Source organism: Lissotriton helveticus, chromosome 1_2 (genome assembly GCF_964261635.1).
Source record: "Lissotriton helveticus chromosome 1_2, aLisHel1.1, whole genome shotgun sequence".
Taxonomy (NCBI): Eukaryota; Metazoa; Chordata; class Amphibia; order Caudata; family Salamandridae; genus Lissotriton; species Lissotriton helveticus.
The window spans coordinates 32,008,612-32,030,579 of NC_136058.1; the positions used below are offsets into that span (position 1 = coordinate 32,008,612).

At 51.0% G+C, this 21,968-nt stretch overlaps 1 protein-coding gene across 1 annotated transcript in view; it reads right to left on the minus strand.

The window, feature by feature from the left end:
- MSH4 (mutS homolog 4) overlaps positions 1–21,968 on the minus strand; it is a 1,513,152-nt gene that overhangs the window by 18,573 nt on the left and 1,472,611 nt on the right. Inside the window, exon 21 of the mRNA XM_078673412.1 lies at positions 1,791–1,879. Coding sequence (XP_078529538.1) covers positions 1,791–1,879 — 89 coding nt within the window. The remainder of the gene's footprint in view (positions 1–1,790; positions 1,880–21,968) is intronic.

Here is a 21,968-nt window from a genome sequence, read left to right on the forward strand (position 1 = left end):
TTGTACCAGAAACATGCAGTAAAAGGTCAGCGGCAGGCCATCCGGGCCCGGTGTCTTTCCAAGAGGGAGGTCTTTTATCCCGCCGTCAGCTCCTCCGCAATGAGAGGACCTTCTAGGTGTTTGGCTTGATGAGGATGTATCGGGATCCAGGAACATTGGTTCAGAGCGTCATTAATGAGGTCCTGTGATGGTATTTCTGCCATGTAAAGGGCAGCGTAATAGGCCCTAAAGGCCTCACATTTGGCCCGCTCCGTGGTGACCCTTACTTCATCCGGTAGTTGTATGTTAGCTACGTGGGCCTTCGCTGCACGCGCTCTCAGACGCTTCGCCAGCAATTTGCCCACTTTATCTCCCCCTTTGAAGTAACACTGTTTAAAGGCTAGCTTTATTGGTACGCAGGGCACGAAGTTGCCCTCGGAGGTTCGCAAGCCGCCACCAAGACGCAAGCGAGGGGTGTTCCTGGTCTTGTTTTTCTACTATTTTAATGTCCTTGGAGAGGTTATCTAGGAGTCGGAACTTGCCTGCCCGTGCAATCGATAGAGAGGTGATGTGGCCGTGGATTTTGGCTTGAAGGCATCCCACACCACGGGGAAGGGCGTCTCAGGTATATTGTTACTCAGTAAGAGTCCATGGCAGTCCATATGCTTTTCACATTAGCTGGGTCCCGCAGGACGTTCGGCGGCAGGCGTGTTTGCGGAGTACGGGTGGGGCAAGCGGCCGAGTCCTGCAGGAGAAGCTCAACATGGGCATGGTCATATAGCGATATGGCAGGCATAGATGTCACCAGCATGTCCCGTATCAGGTCATGAGATATAAACAGATAATCGATGCGCGAGTACGAGCGGTGCACGTGGGAGTAGTACGAGAAATCCCGCGCTTCAGGAGAGTGGTACCGCCATGAGTCCATCAAGCCAAGGTCTGCTATGTGTTTATGGAGAGTGGAAGACATGGCCCCTGCCCCATTCGAGAAAGCTTCTCTACGGTCCACCCTAGGGTCCCCTACTAGGTTAAAATCTCCCCCCAGAATCAATGAGGGATAACCCTGGGACACGTGATCCTGCAAGAGTGCCCGGAGGTAGGAGTCCTGCATCTGGTTAAGCGCATAAACATTACATAGTGTGAATAGGAGTCTCCCAATCCCAACACCCGCTTTAATGAAACGTCCATCTGGGCTAAGTTCCCCCTGCCTGATGCCATTTCTGCATAGAATTGCTACTCCAGCTGTTTTGGTGGTGGCCGCGGCCCAGAATTGAAGGGGATATTTAGGGTGTGCCATGCGCGGGATGTCTATTTTTAAAAGGTGGGTTTCTTGGGGGAAGATAATGTCAGGGTTGTGTTGGAGAAGGTAGCGCCATGTCTGCCACCGCTTGTTGGGAGAGTTAAGCTTTAAAGGGCATGGGATTCAGCCTGTCCCTGGAGTGTTCCAGAGGGTGCTATCGCTTGATTGGCTAAAGTTTGTACTTTGGTCCTCTTTTAGGACATAGATAGCCTATTAATCCTATGGTTCATTGCCATTATGTCTCTGATAGTAAGGCACATTGCTTTACTATAGTACCGTGGGACTCCCATGGGGAAGGATTCAAGCATGTGAATCTATGAAAGATCCAATACTGGAGAAATCAGTGGTACAAGGAGAAATTTGGGTGGCATTAAAAGAGGTTTGCATTGGTGAAGCTAGCACATAATGTAATGATTCAGATTTGTAATTTTACAAGTACTTACTGTATAGAAAAACTCACACTACTTTATAAATGTTTATATGTTATTATTATTTACTGGGGAAAACATACCAAGATGTGGTTAACAATATTAGTTGCAATTTCCTTAGCATCTGCAAGAATAGGTGCTGGTAGTGAAGAAACCTCTGCAGCTTTCAATCCTGCAATTGTAAAACAAAGCAGGAAGTTTACGTGCGACAAAAGGAATAGGCTTTCGATGTCCAAAGCCAAAGTATTTTTTCAGTTTCTCCTTAATCCATCTCATCCCTTTTTGCAGATTTACATAAAGAGAAGAACGAACATTAAACAAGGACATGCATGTCTCGATTTTCTAATGCCTACTTATCACATTACCTTCCTCTTCCTCTGACTTTGAGGACACACATGCAAGATATAACTTAAAAAGTTTTATTTTGCAATTTCACAGATGAAAGCATTGTATGTTTGTGCTATATTGTGACGCTATGGCAAAATAGTATTTGTCAGTATGGAGGTGGTATATATTTAGGTCCTTCTTTAAATTGCTTGGTGAAGTATATCATCTGATTTCAGGAGAAGAAAGAGGGGAGCAGTGGGAAAGAGCGTTTCAAGTGTTCCAGTGATGGGGAGCGAGGAGCTGGGCAGGACGGTATTTGTAACACTTTAAAATAAGAGGGCGCATGGGTGGGTTTTAGAATAGAGGGGTGGAAAAGAGTTTGCAATATGGTATTATTAACAAAGTACCATATTTTTAAGGGCAGTTTAATTTGAGAAACCAACAGAGAAAACACCAGCTTCCTAAAAAGACAGCTTGACTACGGAAAAAAGAAACAAGTGGTTATGAATTAATGGGATCCGTCAAGAGTGCATATAGACTTTCAAAAATACATGGTTGCAATACATGAAGACTGGTCCTTATAGTCTACAGTATACAGGGGCATAGCTTGGTCAGTAGAATTGGGGGTAGGGGACCGAGCTTCAGATTTTCCGACAATCATGCTGGCATATAATGTTTAAATTCATAATATGGCAAGAGGGGCGCATGAGAGGGGCCTAAGGGGCAGTAGAAAGTAAGAGGAAAGCGGACTCGTAGGAGCACTAAGTGAAGAAACACAATATTTAGGGCCAGATGTAGGTAAATGCATGTTTGAGATTCCTTAATAACGATTTTTAGGGAATCGCTATTAAGGAATCGCAAAATGCCATGTAGGTAGGAATCGCAATATTTTTTGCGAATCCTTAATATTCCTTAGTTGGTAATCGCAAATTGCGATTCGCAATTAAGGAATAACTTCCCATTCATTCCTATAGGCCAAGAGGCCCCCAGGAATGAATAGGAATTGCTCCCACAATTTGCGAGTCACCAAGAGGCACTCCCAAATTACGGGTGAAATTTCCAGGGTGCCAGGGTTCCAAAAGGACACCCTGTTGCACCCCTGAAATGTGCATGTGTGCACATGTGGCGCACACACATGCCCTAAGGGCATGAATGTGTGCCACATGGCACTTAAAAAAAAGCAAAAAAGTGTTTTTTTAAAGGAAATCACTAATTACCACCAACTTGAAGTTCGTGGTAATTAGCAATTCCTTAAGGCTAAAGTGTACTTTCTTTTGTGCTACTTACATTGCATTTCAGGAATCGCAATTTGTGATTCCTTAAATGCAAGAGCAAAATAAGGAATCGCAATTTTGTGATTCCTTATTTTGCTAGAAGGTTTCAACTTCTCTACATTGCTCGCTGCCAAATAGCGATCGCAAACGCGAATTTCAGCATTAGCGCTTGCTATTTGGCCACCTACATCTGGCCCTAAGTAAAATAACCAATATTTCTGAAGACTTTCAAAACAGAGAGTGCGAGAGTGTGTATGCGTTTTGGCTGTGTGTATATGGAGACCCATCTGAAAGCACCTATCAGAGAATACAGTTATTAGGGGGATGTAACACCTCAAACACCCCCCTGAAGCTAAGCCCCTGACAGTGCAACTGACTGTCTTCTTTAATCAGACATTTTACCATCCTTTCCCAATGGATATCGTTATTTTATTTTACTCTCATTGCCGATGTTCCCGACCTCATTCAGTTTTGTCACATTTTAGTACAGTTCCTTGCTGCTATAGATCATAATAATTTGTACATTCCGACAGCCCTTCTACCTCTAGCTCTTGTTTTGTACTTGCTCCGTTTATATTTTTCTGCCTTTCCAGGTTTTGTAACTGTTTACCTGGTTTTGGTCTACAAGGAAACATTTTATTGCTTGCTAACTTGTTAGGTCTGACTTGAAAGCATAGCGGTCTGCAAGACATATTGCTACCAATACGTTAACACAACGGCGTAGCTAGGGGGGTGGACCGCCCCTGGCGGCACTATTTAGGGGGTGGCGGCTGCGTGGCACTAGTGGCCCGTTGCGATGGCCGTTATAATTTATTTAGGGACACAGTGTCCCCAAATAAATTATAAAGCCCGCTGAAACAGGCTACCAGTGCCATGCGGCACACGCGCGGCACCAGTTTTTGAAGTGCAAGCGCACGCTGACATCACTCTGCAGTGTCGTGCCCGGATCCCCTTTCACGTAGTGACATCACTTGCGCAGGAGGGGTGTGGATGATAAATTTGAATTGTAAAACCTATACTTTATTCTGGAAGAAGTGAGGCGTTTTAAAAGAATGAATTGTGGTGCCCTAGCCTGCACATGCGCGGAGTCCATACTTCCGGTGTAAAAGTTAACATTGAAAGTGGTCCCGCCTTGGATGGCGAGGAGGACAGGCGCCTAAGTCCGGAGCCTCCACCACCCCGAGCAAACCAAAGGTGATTGCAGCGGCGAAACAGCCCATAGCGAGGAAATATATAAAGGAGAAGGTGTCTGAAGCTGTGAGGCACACAAAGAGGCAGCCGAGTATAGCAGGGAGAGCAACAAGAACTAAGAAAACGGAAGAACTTAAACGAGAGAGAGGAGGCGAGGTGGAGGAGCACAAGATGGCGGCGTGCAGAATGGTAGGTGCAGCCCACTAGAAACAAGCGATTACGAAGAAGTGGGGCAAGAACCGGAAGACCAGAGCCAAGCAGCGCGTCCGGAGCAGCAGAAGAGAGCGAGTAAAACAAGCCGCTCCAGCGCCGCAAAGGGGAGGAAAGCCAAACAGGCAAAACCGATAGCGCGGCCATTTAAGCTAACGAACAGCGAGGCGCTGGGGCAGGGACACAAGGCAGGCGCAGACACAAACCCCACGAGCCCACAGCAGAGCAGAGCACCCACGGGAAGCAGCCGTAGCTGATAGGACTTGGGTTGGCTAGTAGCTGCGGGCGAACGGACACAAGAAGAAAACGAAACCAACAAGCAACGAGGCGAGCAAGTACGTGGTAAGCGCCGTGCAGCGGCGAAGCGTGGACGCCCAGGTACCCCACACCGCCAGGTGTACCCGCAACAAAGACAACGACCCCCCCCTGTACTTTTCCAAGCCCAGGCCCAGCCGCACTCGGCAAATAGCACTGAAACGCACGGAGAGGGCGGCCATCTTGGAGGAGGACCGCACAGACGGAGGGAGCAGGCAAGCGGCGAACGACCTAAGACCCCATATAGCAAATAAGCGAACCCGTAACCGCACCCGGGGAGGAGCATCAGCTGGTCTTTGCCAAACTCTCAGACACAGCTGAAAACGAAACCGAATCACCGGGGGGAGCGGACATCTTGGTGTGGGACACCGGGCAATCGGCGGGGGAGACACAAAGCGGATCTCGAGATCCAACACTACACAGGGACCAACCAGACGCACTCACAACAAAAACTAGGGTGGATCCAAGGAAGAGCTCGGTTCAGACCCTCTGATAACGAGATCGGGTAACCAAAGGTGCGGCCATCTTGGGATGGGGTAAAACGAGCAGCGACTGTCAGGCTCCGTCTCCTATACTCCTCGGGGCTGCGTCGAAAGTCCTATACCCTCTCCTACACGACGACCCCGAAGTCTGATTATTAAACACAGACTACAGAATAGTCCCGTGAGCGCGGGAAAGGAAGGGAACAGCGGGGAAGGAGATCTGAAACGATAAAGACAGTTTTTTAGAGAAACACCCCCCCCCTTTGTCTCTACAAAGAGGGATCTTAGCTATATTCCTTTATACTAGCATGTGTGTACTTCTAGACCCCTACCTGAAACGGAAAATAATAAGGTCTTTAAATACAGGAGCACAGGCACAGGGTAATACCAGGGGCTGTCACCAGCTAGAAGAAAACAAGGAACAACACACTGTAATCCTATACTTCTTTTGTAAGAGAGATGTATGCACAAATAAACATAGATCACATACCACAATATTTCTGTGTGCAAATCTTGGTCACATACTCCCTCTGATCAAGTACCCCCTGTTGATTCTCTCCTGAACTGAAGGAAACAATGAAATAACGTTGTGCAAATAAATCATGTAAGAATACGTGAGGTTAAGTCACCATACCACAGCTCCTTCCATAACAAAATAAAAGGACAGTTCACATATTTAAACGTGTTATAGTCACTGTACTTCTTGATGCAACCTGCGAGAAACTCGCCTAACGATTTGAGCCCAAACCGCCAGCAATATCCATAAGCAAAAGAAGTAAGGCTTAAATTGAGAGGACTAATCAATAGTCCATATCCAGTTGGTATTTGGCCTGGTAATAACGTCCCCCCCCTGCAATGAGAAAGCGAGTCTTTCTCTTCCAACAGGGGAAAACTCAATATGGCTCCTCAGAGTAGGGAATTCGGACAAACAGCAATACTACACGCCGCCGCATGTGCTCCAAACGAAGAAAGTTTGACACACACTCAATCCAACTCCGAGTGCAAGTGTCAACTAGAAAACAGGATTGTTACTCACGATTTAACCGGCTAAGACTCGTCTTACCGACCACACCAACAAACACAGCAAGAATTATCGGCACCATCTTTCCGATGCCGCCGGTATTTAGTTCCTGGATTAGCGTAGCGTACGTCGCTACACTGCGTTACCGCTAAGGATCTTGGGTAACGTAGTCCTTGAGGTTGAGAGCCGTCATTTGCCACGCATCTCGCGGACAGCGGCGCTTCATTGCGCCGATCCTGACAGTACATCCCCCTTCACTAGGGGCACTGTCCAGCAGCCTCCTTGGACGGAAACTTAGCATGGAACTGAGACACGAGCCGAGGCGCGTGCACCGAACCCACCGACTCCCATGAGTTCTCCTCCGAGCCAAACCCTTTCCAAGCAATCAGGTACTGAAGACGCCCCCTCACCCACCTGGAGTCAAGAACCCTACGCACCTCATACTCCTGATCCTGTTGCACCCATATAGGCAGTGGAGCCCGGCGTACAGGAGCTAGAGAGGGCTTTAGCAAAGATACATGAAAAACAGGATGAATCTTGAAATGAGCAGGCAAACGCAACCTCACAGACACAGGATTCACTCTACCCACCACCCGGTAGGGACCAATAAACCGAGGGTTAAACACACTATGTCTCCTAAACCTAATGTGTTTCATTGACAACCACACAAGGTCGCCCTTCTTATACTCAGGGCACGGCCTACGATGTTTTTCAGCTTGTGCTTTGTACCTCACCTTAGCTTGAGCCAGATTACGCCACGTCGCCATAAGTATCCGGCGAATGCGCGATAATCGTGCCCTGACGTCTGGCAGCCTGACCATATCGTTGGGAAGCACCAAGGGATTAACCCTAGGATGGTGACCGTACGAACTAAAGAAAGGAGAATGCTGTGTAGAGGAGTGTTGAGTGCTGTTGTAAGCCATTTCCGCCACCCACAGCCAATCCACCCAGGAATCCATATCGGCCCGCACATAGCAACGGAGGTATTGTTTTAACGACTGATTTAATCTCTCCATTTGGCCATCCGTTTGGGGGTGAAAGCTCGTGGACAAGGAAGAGTTTGTATGTAAAGCAGAACACCAGACCTTCCAAAAGTGAGCGGTAAATTGAGCCCCTCTATCTGAAACTATCACCCTCGGGAGTCCGTGTAACCGCACCACATGCACCAACAGCAGCTGAGCTAGGCGACCTGCCGTAGGGACCTGGTCACAAGCGATAAAGTGTCCCATTTTTGTGAGATAGTCCACTACTACCAGGATGGTTGTCATTCCTTGGTCTTTAGGAAGCCCATCAATGAAATCCACTGAAAAGCATTCCCAAGGCTCTCCTGGTGTGGGAAAAGGTCTTAAATATACAAATGGGGGTGGGGGTCGCACACTACTCACACACCGGCGGTGTCGCCCCTAAGGACTCTGGTCAATGTAGTAAAGTGTTTGCGAAGCATCATCCTTCGATCTTCTGCTATCTTCGCTGTCTTCGCCATCCCTGAGCAGGGATAGGCCGTGTACTGGGGTTGCCGATGGCTGCCAATATCTGCCAGGTATAGTACCACTCAGGCGCGTAGGTGCGGGATCCCAGGCTCGTCAGCCCACTACTCACGGGAGCTTTAAAGTTACAAATGGGGGTGGGGTCGCACACTACTCACACACCGGTGGTGTCGCCCCTAAGGACTCTGGTCAATGTAGTAAAGTGTTCGCGATGCATCATCCTTCGATCTTCTGCTATCTTCGCTGTCTTCGCCATCCCTGAGCAGGGATAGGCCGTGTACTGGGGTTGCCGATGGCTGCCAATATCTGCCAGGTATAGTACCACTCAGGCGCGTAGGTGCGGGATCCCAGGCTCGTCAGCCCACTACTCACGGGAGCTTTAAAGTTACAAATGGGGGTGGGGTCGCACACTACTCACACACCGGTGGTGTCGCCCCTAAGGACTCTGGTCAATGTAGTAAAGTGTTCGCGATGCATCATCCTTCGATCTTCTGCTATCTTCGCTGTCTTCGCCATCCCTGAGCAGGGATAGGCCGTGTACTGGGGTTGCCGATGGCTGCCAATATCTGCCAGGTATAGTACCACTCAGGCGCGTAGGTGCGGGATCCCAGGCTCGTCAGCCCACTACTCACGGGAGCTTTAAAGTTACAAATGGGGGTGGGGTCGCACACTACTCACACACAGGCGGTGTCGCCCCTAAGGACTCTGGTCAATGTAGTAAAGTGTTCGCGATGCATCATCCTTCGATCTTCTGCTATCTTCGCTTTCTTCGCCATCCCTGAGCAGGGATAGGCCGTGTACTGGGGTTGCCGATGGCTGCCAATATCGGCCAGGTATAGTACCACTCAGGCATGTAGGTGCGGGATCCCAGGCTCGTCAGCCCACTACTCACGGGAGCTTTAAAGTTACAAATGGGGGTGGGGTCGCACACTACTCACACACCCGCGGTGTCGCCCCTAAGGACTCTGGTCAATGTAGTAAAGTGTTTGCGATGCATCATCATTCGATCTTCTGCTATCTTCGCTGTCTTCGCCATCCCTGAGCAGGGATAGGCCGTGTACTGGGGTTGCCGATGGCTGCCAATATCTGCCAGGTATAGTACCACTCAGGCGCGTAGGTACGGGATCCCAGGCTCGTCAGCACACTACTCACGGGAGCTTTAAAGTTACAAATGGGGGTGGGGTCGCACACTACTCACACACCGGCGGTGTCGCCCCTAAGGACTCTGGTCAATGTAGTAAAGTGTTTACGATGCATCATCCTTCGATCTTCTGCTATCTTCGCTGTCTTCGCAATCCCTGAGCAGGGATAGGCCGTTTACTGGGGTTGCCGATGGCTGCCAATATCTGCCAGGTATAGTACCACTCAGGCGCGTAGGTGCGGGATCCCAGGCTCGTCAGCCCACTATTCCCGGGAGCTTTAAAGTTACAAATGGGGGTGGGGTCGTACACTACTCACACACCGGCGGTGTCGCCCCTAAGGACTCTGGTCAATGTAGTAAAGTGTTCGCGATGCATCATCCTTCAATCTTCTGCTATCTTCGCTGTCTTCGCCATCCCTGAGCAGGGATAGGCCGTGTACTGGGGTTGCCGGTGGCTGCCAATATCTGCCAGGTATAGTACCACTCAGGCGCGTAGGTGCGGGATCCCCGGCTCGTCAGCCCACTACTCACGGGAGCTTTAAAGTTACAAATGGGGGTGGGGTCGCACTCTACTCACACACCGGCGGTGTCGCCCCTAAGGACTCTGGTCAATGTAGTAAAGTGTTCGTGATGCATCATCCTTCGATCTTCTGCTATCTTCGCTGTCTTCGCCATCCCTGAGCAGGGATAGGCCGTGTACTGGGGTTGCCGATGGCTGCCAATATCTGACAGGTATAGTACCACTCAGGCGCGTAGGTGCGGGATCCCAGGCTCGTCAGCCCACTACTCACGGGAGCTTTAAAGTTACAAATGGGGGTGGGGTCACACACTACTCACACACCGGCGGTGTCGCCCCTAAGGACTCTGGTCAATGTAGTAAAGTGTTCGCGATGCATCATCCTTCGATCTTCTGATATCTTCGCTGTCTTCGCCATCCCTGAGCAGGGATAGGCCGTGTACTGGGGTTGCCGATGGCTGCCAATATCTGCCAGGTATAGTACCACTCAGGCGCGTAGGTGCGGGATCCCAGGCTCGTCAGCCCACTACTCACGGGAGCTTTAAAGTTACAAATGGGGGTGGGGTCGCACACTACTCACACACCGGCGGTGTCGCCCCTAAGGACTCTGCTCAATGTATTAAAGTGTTCGCGATGCATCATCCTTCGATCTTCTGCTATCTTCGCTGTCTTCGCCATCCCTGAGCAGGGATAGGCCGTGTACTGGGGTTGCCGACGGCTGCCAATATCTGCCAGGTATAGTACCACTCAGGTGCGTAGGTGCGGGATCCCAGGCACGTCAGCCCACTACTCACGAGAGCTTTAAAGTTACAAATGGGGGTGGGGTCGCACACTACTCACACACCGGCGGTGTCGCCCCTAAGGACTCTGGTCAATGTAGTAAAGTGTTCGCGATGCATCATCCTTCGATCTTCTGCTATCTTCGCTGTCTTCGCCATCCCTGAGCAGGGATAGGCCGTTTACTGGGGTTGCCGATGGCTGCCAATATCTGCCAGGTATAGTACCACTCAGGCGCGTAGGTGCGGGATCCCAGGCTCGTCAGCCCACTACTCACGGGAGCTTTAAAGTTACAAATGGGGGTGGGGTCGCACACTACTTTACACACAGGCGGTGTCGCCCCTAAGGACTCTGGTCAATGTAGTAAAGTGTTCGCGATGCATCATCCTTCGATCTTCTGCTATCTTCGCTTTCTTCGCCATCCCTGAGCAGGGATAGGCCGTGTACTGGGGTTGCCGATGGCTGCCAATATCGGCCAGGTATAGTACCACTCAGGCATGTAGGTGCGGGATCCCAGGCTCATCAGCCCACTACTCACGGGAGCTTTAAAGTTACAAATGGGGGTGGGGTCGCACACTACTCACACACCCGCGGTGTCGCCCCTAAGGACTCTGGTCAATGTAGTAAAGTGTTCGCGATGCATCATCATTCGATCTTCTGCTATCTTCGCTGTCTTCGCCATCCCTGAGCAGGGATAGGCCGTGTACTGGGGTTGCCGATGGCTGCCAATATCTGCCAGGTATAGTACCACTCAGGCGCGTAGGTGCGGGATCCCAGGCTCGTCAGCCCACTACTCACGGGAGCTTTAAAGTTACAAATGGGGGTGGGGTCGCACACTACTCACACACCGGCGGTGTCGCCCCTAAGGACTCTGGTCAATGTAGTAAAGTGTTTACGATGCATCATCCTTCGATCTTCTGCTATCTTCGCTGTCTTCGCAATCCCTGAGCAGGGATAGGCCGTTTACTGGGGTTGCCGATGGCTGCCAATATCTGCCAGGTATAGTACCACTCAGGCGCGTAGGTGCGGGATCCCAGGCTCGTCAGCCCACTATTCCCGGGAGCTTTAAAGTTACAAATGGGGGTGGGGTCGTACACTACTCACACACCGGCGGTGTCGCCCCTAAGGACTCTGGTCAATGTAGTAAAGTGTTCGCGATGCATCATCCTTCAATCTTCTGCTATCTTCGCTGTCTTCGCCATCCCTGAGCAGGGATAGGCAGTGTACTGGGGTTGCCGATGGCTGCCAATATCTGCCAGGTATAGTACCACTCAGGCGCGTAGGTGCGGGATCCCCGGCTCGTCAGCCCACTACTCACGGGAGCTTTAAAGTTACAAATGGGGGTGGGGTCGCACACTACTCACACACCGGCGGTGTCGCCCCTAAGGACTCTGGTCAATGTAGTAAAGTGTTCGTGATGCATCATCCTTCGATCTTCTGCTATCTTCGCTGTCTTCGCCATCCCTGAGCAGGGATAGGCCGTGTACTGGGGTTGCCGATGGCTGCCAATATCTGACAGGTATAGTACCACTCAGGCGCGTAGGTGCGGGATCCCAGGCTCGTCAGCCCACTACTCACGGGAGCTTTAAAGTTACAAATGGGGGTGGGGTCACACACTACTCACACACCGGCGGTGTCGCCCCTAAGGACTCTGGTCAATGTAGTAAAGTGTTTGCGATGCATCATCCTTCGATCTTCTGATATCTTCTCTGTCTTCGCCATCCCTGAGCAGGGATAGGCCGTGTACTGGGGTTGCCGATGGCTGCCAATATCTGCCAGGTATAGTACCACTCAGGCGCGTAGGTGCGGGATCCCAGGCTCGTCAGCCCACTACTCACGTGAGCTTTAAAGTTACAAATGGGGGTGGGGTCGCACACTACTCACACACCGGCGGTGTCGCCCCTAAGGACTCTGCTCAATGTATTAAAGTGTTCGCGATGCATCATCCTTCGATCTTCTGCTATCTTCGCTGTCTTCGCCATCCCTGAGCAGGGATAGGCCGTGTACTGGGGTTGCCGACGGCTGCCAATATCTGCCAGGTATAGTACCACTCAGGTGCGTAGGTGCGGGATCCCAGGCACGTCAGCCCACTACTCACGAGAGCTTTAAAGTTACAAATGGGGGTGGGGTCGCACACTACTCACACACCGGCGGTGTCGCCCCTAAGGACTCTGGTCAATGTAGTAAAGTGTTCGCGATGCATCATCCTTCGATCTTCTGCTATCTTCGCTGTCTTCGCCATCCCTGAGCAGGGATAGGCCGTTTACTGGGGTTGCCGATGGCTGCCAATATCTGCCAGGTATAGTACCACTCAGGCGCGTAGGTGCGGGATCCCAGGCTCGTCAGCCCACTACTCACGGGAGCTTTAAAGTTACAAATGGGGGTGGGGTCGCACACTACTCACACACAGGCGGTGTCGCCCCTAAGGACTCTGGTCAATGTAGTAAAGTGTTCGCGATGCATCATCCTTCGATCTTCTGCTATCTTCGCTTTCTTCGCCATCCCTGAGCAGGGATAGGCCGTGTACTGGGGTTGCCGATGGCTGCCAATATCGGCCAGGTATAGTACCACTCAGGCATGTAGGTGCGGGATCCCAGGCTCATCAGCCCACTACTCACGGGAGCTTTAAAGTTACAAATGGGGGTGGGGTCACACACTACTCACACACCCGCGGTGTCGCCCCTAAGGACTCTGGTCAATGTAGTAAAGTGTTCGCGATGCATCATCATTCGATCTTCTGCTATCTTCGCTGTCTTCGCCATCCCTGAGCAGGGATAGGCCGTGTACTGGGGTTGCCGATGGCTGCCAATATCTGCCAGGTATAGTACCACTCAGGCGCGTAGGTGCGGGATCCCAGGCTCGTCAGCCCACTACTCACGGGAGCTTTAAAGTTACAAATGGGGGTGGGGTCGCACACTACTCACACACCGGCGGTGTCGCCCCTAAGGACTCTGGTCAATGTAGTAAAGTGTTTACGATGCATCATCCTTCGATCTTCTGCTATCTTCGCTGTCTTCGCAATCCCTGAGCAGGGATAGGCCGTTTACTGGGGTTGCCGATGGCTGCCAATATCTGCCAGGTATAGTACCACTCAGGCGCGTAGGTGCGGTATCCCAGGCTCGTCAGCCCACTATTCACGGGAGCTTTAAAGTTACAAATGGGGGTGGGGTCGTACACTACTCACACACCGGCGGTGTCGCCCCTAAGGACTCTGGTCAATGTAGTAAAGTGTTCGCGATGCATCATCCTTCAATCTTCTGCTATCTTCGCTGTCTTCGCCATCCCTGAGCAGGGATAGGCCGTGTACTGGGGTTGCGATGGCTGCCAATATCTGCCAGGTATAGTACCACTCAGGCGCATAGGTGCGGGATCCCCGGCTCGTCAGCCCACTACTCACGGGAGCTTTAAAGTTACAAATGGGGGTGGGGTCGCGCACTACTCACACACCGGCGGTGTCGCCCCTAAGGACTCTGGTCAATGTAGTAAAGTGTTCGTGATGCATCATCCTTCGATCTTCTGCTATCTTCGCTGTCTTCGCCATCCCTGAGCAGGGATAGGCCATGTACTGGGGTTGCCGATGGCTGCCAATATCTGCCAGGTATAGTACCACTCAGGCACGTAGGTGCGGGATCCCAGGCTCATCAGCCCACTACTCACGGGAGCTTTAAAGTTACAAATGGGGGTGGGGTCACACACTACTCACACACCCGCGGTGTCGCCCCTAAGGACTCTGGTCAATGTAGTAAAGTGTTCGCGATGCATCATCATTCGATCTTCTGCTATCTTCGCTGTCTTCGCCATCCCTGAGCAGGGATAGGCCGTGTACTGGGGTTGCCGATGGCTGCCAATATCTGCCAGGTATAGTACCACTCAGGCGCGTAGGTGCGGGATCCCAGGCTCGTCAGCCCACTACTCACGGGAGCTTTAAAGTTACAAATGGGGGTGGGGTCGCACACTACTCACACACCGGCGGTGTCGCCCCTAAGGACTCTGGTCAATGTAGTAAAGTGTTTACGATGCATCATCCTTCGATCTTCTGCTATCTTCGCTGTCTTCGCAATCCCTGAGCAGGGATAGGCCGTTTACTGGGGTTGCCGATGGCTGCCAATATCTGCCAGGTATAGTACCACTCAGGCGCGTAGGTGCGGTATCCCAGGCTCGTCAGCCCACTATTCACGGGAGCTTTAAAGTTACAAATGGGGGTGGGGTCGTACACTACTCACACACCGGCGGTGTCGCCCCTAAGGACTCTGGTCAATGTAGTAAAGTGTTCGCGATGCATCATCCTTCAATCTTCTGCTATCTTCGCTGTCTTCGCCATCCCTGAGCAGGGATAGGCCGTGTACTGGGGTTGCGATGGCTGCCAATATCTGCCAGGTATAGTACCACTCAGGCGCATAGGTGCGGGATCCCCGGCTCGTCAGCCCACTACTCACGGGAGCTTTAAAGTTACAAATGGGGGTGGGGTCGCGCACTACTCACACACCGGCGGTGTCGCCCCTAAGGACTCTGGTCAATGTAGTAAAGTGTTCGTGATGCATCATCCTTCGATCTTCTGCTTTCTTCGCTGTCTTCGCCATCCCTGAGCAGGGATAGGCCATGTACTGGGGTTGCCGATGGCTGCCAATATCTGCCAGGTATAGTACCACTCAGGCACGTAGGTGCGGGATCCCAGGCTCGTCAGCCCACTACTCACGGGAGCTTTAAAGTTACAAATGGGGGTGGGGTCACACACTACTCACACACCGGCGGTGTCGCCCCTAAGGACTCTTGTCAATGTAGTAAAGTGTTCGGGATGCATCATCCTTCGATCTTCTGATATCTTCGCTGTCTTCGCCATCCCTGAGCAGGGATAGGCCGTGTACTAGGGTTGCCGATGGCTGCCAATATCTGCCAGGTATAGTACCACTCAGGCGCGTAGGTGCGGGATCCCAGGCTTGTCAGCCCACTACTCACGGGAGCTTTAAAGTTACAAATGGGGGTGGGGTCGCACACTACTCACACACCGGCGGTGTCGCCCCTAAGGACTCTGGTCAATGTATTAAAGTGTTTGCGATGCATCATCCTTCGATCTTCTGCTATCTTCGCTGTCTTCGCCATCCCTGAGCAGGGATAGGCCGTGTACTGGGGTTGCCGATGGCTGCCAATATCTGCCAGGTATAGTACCACTCAGGCGCGTAGGTGCGGGATCCCAGGCACGTCAGCCCACTACTCACGAGAGCTTTAAAGTTACAAATGGGGGTGGGGTCGCACACTACTCACACACCGGCGGTGTCGCCCCTAAGGACTCTGGTCAATGTAGTAAAGTATTCGCGATGCATCATCCTTCGATCTTCTGCTATCTTCGCTGTCTTCGCCATCCCTGAGCAGGGATAGGCCGTGTACTGGGGTTGCCGATGGCTGCCAATATCTGCCAGGTATAGTACCACTCAGGCGCGTAGGTGCGGGATCCCAGGCTCGTCAGCCCACTACTCACGGGAGCTTTAAAGTTACAAATGGGGGTGGGGTCGCACACTACTCACACACCGGCGCTGTCGCCCCTAAGGACTCTGGTCAACGTAGTAAAGTGTTCACGATGCATCATCCTTCGATCTTCTGCTATCTTCGCTGTCTTTGCCATCCCTGAGCAGGGATAGGCCGTGTACTGGGGTTGCCGATGGCTGCCAATATCTGCCAGGTATAGTACCACTCAGGCGCGTAGGTGCGGGATCCCAGGCTCGTCAGCCCACTACTCACGGGAGCTTTAAAGTTACAAATGGGGGTGGGGTCGCACACTACTCACACACTGGCGGTGTCGCCCCTAAGGACTCTGGTCAATGTAGTAAAGTGTTCGCGATGCATCATCCTTCGATCTTCTGCTATCTTCGCTGTCTTCGCCATCCCTGAGCAGGGATAGGCCGTGTACTGGGGTTGCCGATGGCTGCCAATATCTGCCAGGTATAGTACCACTCAGGCGCGTAGGTGCGGGATCCCAGGCTCGTCAGTCCACTACTCACGGGAGCTTTAAAGTTACAAATGGGGGTGGGGTCGCACACTACTCACACACCGGCGGTGTCGCCCCTAAGGACTCTGGTCAATGTAGTAAAGTGTTCGCGATGCATCATCCTTCGATCTTCTGCTATCTTCGCCATCCCTGAGCAGGGATAGGCCGTGTACTGGGGTTGCCGATGGCTGCCAATATCTGCCAGGTATAGTACCACTCAGGCGCGTAGGTGCGGGATCCCAGGCTCGTCAGCCCACTACTCACGGGAGCTTTAAAGTTACAAATGGGGGTGGGGTCGCACACTACTCACACACCGGCGGTGTCGCCCCTAAGGACTCTGGTCAATGTAGTAAAGTGTTCGTGATGCATCATCCTTCGATCTTCTGCTATCTTCGCTGTCTTCGCCATCCCTGAGCAGGGATAGGCCGTGTACTGGGGTTGCCGATGGCTGCCAATATCTGACAGGTATAGTACCACTCAGGCGCGTAGGTGCGGGATCCCAGGCTCGTCAGCCCACTACTCACGGGAGCTTTAAAGTTACAAATGGGGGTGGGGTCACACACTACTCACACACCGGCGGTGTCGCCCCTAAGGACTCTGGTCAATGTAGTAAAGTGTTCGCGATGCATCATCCTTCGATCTTCTGATATCTTCGCTGTCTTCGCCATCCCTGAGCAGGGATAGGCCGTGTACTGGGGTTGCCGATGGCTGCCAATATCTGCCAGGTATAGTACTACTCAGGCGCGTAGGTGTGGGTTCCCAGTCTCGTCAGCCCACTACTCACGGGAGCTTTAAAGTTACAAATGGGGGTGGGGTCGCACACTACTCACACATCGGCGGTGTCGCCCCTAAGGACTCTGGTCAATGTAGTAAAGTGTTCGCGATGCATCATCTTTCGATCTTCTGCTATCTTCGCTGTCTTCGCCATCCCTGAGCAGGGATAGGCCGTGTACTGGGGTTGCCGATGGCTGCCAATATCTGCCAGGTATAGTACCACTCAGGCACGTAGGTGCGGGATCCCAGGCTCGTCAACCCACTACTCACCGGAGCTTTAAAGTTACAAATGGGGGTGGGGTCGCACACTACTCACACACCGGCGGTGTCGCCCCTAAGGACTCTGGTCAATGTAGTAAAGTGTTCGCGATGCATCATCCTTCGATCTTCTGCTATCTTCGCTGTCTGCGCCATCCCTGAGCAGGGATAGGCCGTGTACTGGGGTTGCCGATGGCTGCCAATATCTGCCAGGTATAGTACCACTCAGGCGCATAGGTGCGGGATCCCAGGCTCGTCAGCCCACTACTCACGGGAGCTTTAAAGTTACAAATGGGGGTGGGGTCGCACACTACTCACACACCGGCGGTGTCGCCCCTAAGGACTCTGGTCAATGTAGTAAAGTGTTCGCGATGCATCATCCTTCGATCTTCTGCTATCTTCGCTGTCTTCACCATCGCTGAGCAGGGATAGGCCGTGTACTGGGGTTGCAGATGGCTGCCAATATCTGCCAGGTATAGTACCACTCAGACACGTAGGTGCGGGATCCCAGGCTCGTCAGCCCACTACTCACGGGAGCTTTAAAGTTACAAATGGGGGTGGGGTCGCACACTACTCACACACCAGTGGTGTCACCCCTAAGGACTCTGGTCAATGTAGTAAAGTGTTTGCGATGCATCATCCTTCGATCTTCTGCTTTCTTCGCTGTCTTCGCCATCGCTGAGCAGGGATAGGCTGTGTACTGGGGTTGCCGATGGCTGCCAATATCTGCCTGAGGCCGTTGACGGTCTGACTTCATTTGGGCTCATTGCGTACAGTCTTTTCCCCAATGACTCAAATCGAGTCGTATAGAGGTCCACCGGAATTGTCTCAAAGCCTCCTCAAGTGTTGTCACGTATCTCATGTGACTCGCACTAGGTGTCTCGTGGCACCAAGACAACACAGTCCTTTGCAGGGATTTTGTGGGTACCAGCACTTGAGCTCCTTTCATGGCCACCCCGTGTTTCATTTTCCACTCTGGATGGAGACGAAGCCAGGTTCTCCAAACACAAGATTGAATTCCAGTCCGTACGGCTTGTAGAAAGTCTCTAGATTGAGCAACACACACCACTTTTGAGGGATCAATGATGGAGCGATTCTGTGTCATGGTATGTAGAGCGGGATTTTCTTGCCTAGTCAGTGCATCCGCTTTTTTATTGTTGATTCCAGGTCTGTAAGTAACCACAAACCTGTATTCCTCAAAAAACAACATCCAGCGTAACTGTCTAGGACTAAGATGGCGGGCTGCTCGCATAAACTGCAGATTGCGATGGTCTGTGTAGACGGTGACTAGATGTGTGGCTCCCAATAACCAATGTCTCCACTCTACAAAGGCATCCCGTATGGCCAGCAGCTCTTTCTCTGCTATGGTATAATTTGTCTCAGCTGAACTAAGTTTCCGTGACATAAATGCAATAGGATGCAGATTTCCGGTGGTTTCATTCCTTTGTGATAAAACAGCTCCTAACGCAACTTCGGAGGCATCCGCCTCCACCAAAAAGGTTAAGGTAGGATTGGCATGAATCAGAACAGGAGCTCTAGTAAACGCATCCTTTAACCCATCAAACGCATCCTGTGCTTCAGTCCCCCAGAGAAACGGAACGTTCTTTCTAGTAAGACGGGTAAGAGGGGTTACCAAGACAGAAAACCCCCTTATAAACCGCCTATAAAAATTGGCAAAACCAAGTAGGCACTGTATATCCTTGATATTACAGGGACGGGGCCAATCCTTTATAGCTTTCACTTTTCTTTCCGCCATCACCTGACCAGACGGTGTAAGCATCACCCCAAGAAATTCAACAGTGGTCAAGTGGAACTCACATTTCGTGATCTTGCAATAAAGATGATGATGAAGTAAGGCCTGTAACACCTGGCTCACGTGTGATGGATGTTCCTCCGTTGAGTCCGAGTACACCAAGATGTCATCGATGTACACGACTACAAAACAATCCAAAAAGTCTCTCAGCACCTCATTCAAAAAAAATTGAAAGGCGGCTGGGGCGTTACAAAGCCCGAAGGGCATCACCAGGTATTCAAACAGCCCATACCGCATCTTAAATGCCGTCTTCGATTCGTCCCCAGATATTATACGGACGAGATGGTATGCGCCTCTCAGGTCAAGCTTTGTATATACCTTGGCAGATCTTACTTGTTCTAGCAAGACAGGGATCAACGGTAACGGGTACTGGTTCTTGATTGTAATGGAATTCAAGGCTCGATAGTCGATGCAGCATCTCTTGTCTCTGTTTGCTTTAGGAATAAAGAACAAAGGCGAAGACGCAGGAGATCTTGAAGGTCGTATGTACCCGTTTGCCAGATATTTATCCAGATAAGCACGTAAGTACTCGTTCTCGGGCACCGTGAGAGCATAAAGTCTTCCATTTGGAACAACCGATCCTGGAGTGAGGTCGATCCGGCAATCGTAGGATCTATGCGGTGGAAGAGCTTCGGCTTGTGTATCACTGAACACCCTTTCGAATGCCCTGTAACAGGAAGGTAATACCACTTCCTTCTCCTCGGCAGTGGCGATGCTATGTAAAGAGGCCAAAGCCCGGGACGGATCTTCAGACACCGACAGACACTGTTCTGTGCAAAAATCAGACACAAAACTGATCGTTTTAGATGTCCAATGTATATGTGGTTCATGCTTTTGAAGCCATGGAAGCCCCAAAATAATACCGTATTGTGGGGCCTGAATAACGTTGAAAGATAACATCTTGTGGTGTATACCCTTGTATACGAGCAGGTATTCCGGCGTGTGATATTTAATAGGCCCTGCTAACAATTCGCTACCATCCACTGCGTACACCATTTCTGGTTTATTCTTGGTGATGAGTGGGATTCCCAGTCTTTCAGCTTCCGCATAGTCCATGAAACATCCAGTCGCCCCAGAGTCCACCATCGCATGGACTTCTTTTTCTTCTGCTTCCACGAACAGAGACATTACCAAAAACACGTGGCTCCTCTCCTGATCACCACCCGGTGCAATTGAAGGGATTATTATCCTACTTGAGGGGTCCCCTTCGTTCATCTTCAAGCATGGGAGTTTTCCGACGTTTTGTCAGATGCTCCCGCTGCAACTTGTCCAGGTTTATTTCTTCCAGTTTTAGGCTTCACTGGGCAATCCCTCAAATAGTGGCCTTTTTTGCCACAATACAGACAAAGACCATTTTTTCTGTGATATTCTTTTTCACTAAACGTCAAGGAAGCCCTCACAGCTCCAATCTCCATGGCATCTTGGGCAGAAGCTGGTTTTTCTCCCCCTCGATCGTAAGCCATCACCTGTGTCTCTTTTTTCTTATGTTCACCCTTCCGCTCCTTTATTCGGTGATCCAGGCGCAAGGCAAGTTCAATCAGAGCGGAGCAGGTACGGGGCTGCGGATCGATGTGTGCCATGACATCCTTCATCTCGTCATTCAAGCCTTGATAGAACAACGCGGATTGTTTAGCTTCGGGCCAGTCGGTTTCTGCCACCAGGCGGCGAAAACTATTCAGGTATGTCACCAGTTCAGTGTTGCCCTGTTTCAAGACTAATAGTTCTCTGTCGGCTGAAAATGTTTCTGCCCTGCGATCGAAGGTTTTTTCGAATTCCACTCTGAATTCGTCCCAATCGTAGAGCAGTGGATCGTCCCTTCTAACTACAGGAACCGCCCACTGTGCTGCTTCCCCCCCAAGATAGGATATTAGGAAAGCCACCCGAGCCTGGTTAGTTGAAAACATCTTTGGTTTGCACATAAAGTGCAACAGCACTTGGGTCATGAACACCTGGACCTTCTTATTGTCCCCATAAAACCTTTCTGGAGGAGCAAGGGGTATTTGTGTTGCCATTTCTACTACCAGAGGGGTGGGAGGTGTCTGGCTGGTGCCTGCACTAAAAGGATTCCCTTGTAAACCATCCATTCTCGCCCTCAATTGTGTGGTTTCAATTCTAGAAGCCGCCACCTCTCTATTGGAGGCTGCTAACTCAGTTTGTACTAAGGCCAGGGCTGCCAATGCATCATCTAATGATGCCATTCTTAATTCAACACAGCCAAGAGGAGAACAGTATACTTGGACCGATAATTCTGTCAGGCTCCGTCTCCTATACTCCTCGGGGCTGCGTCGAAAGTCCTATACCCTCTCCCACACGACGACCCCGAAGTCTGATTATTAAACACAGACTACAGAATAGTCCCGTGAGCGCGGGAAAGGAAGGGAACAGCGGGGAAGGAGATCTGAAACGATAAAGACAGTTGTTTAGAGAAACACCCCCCTTTGTCTCTACAAAGAGGGATCTTAGCTATATTCCTTTATACTAGCATGTGTGTACTTCTAGACCCCTACCTGAAAAGGAAAATAATAAGGTCTTTAAATACAGGCGCACAGGCGCAGGGTAATACCAGGGGCTGTCACCAGCTAGAAGAAAACAAGGAACAACACACTGTAATCCTATACATCTTTTGTAAGAGATATGTATGCACCAATAAACATAGATCACATACCACAATATTTCTGTGTGCAAATCTTG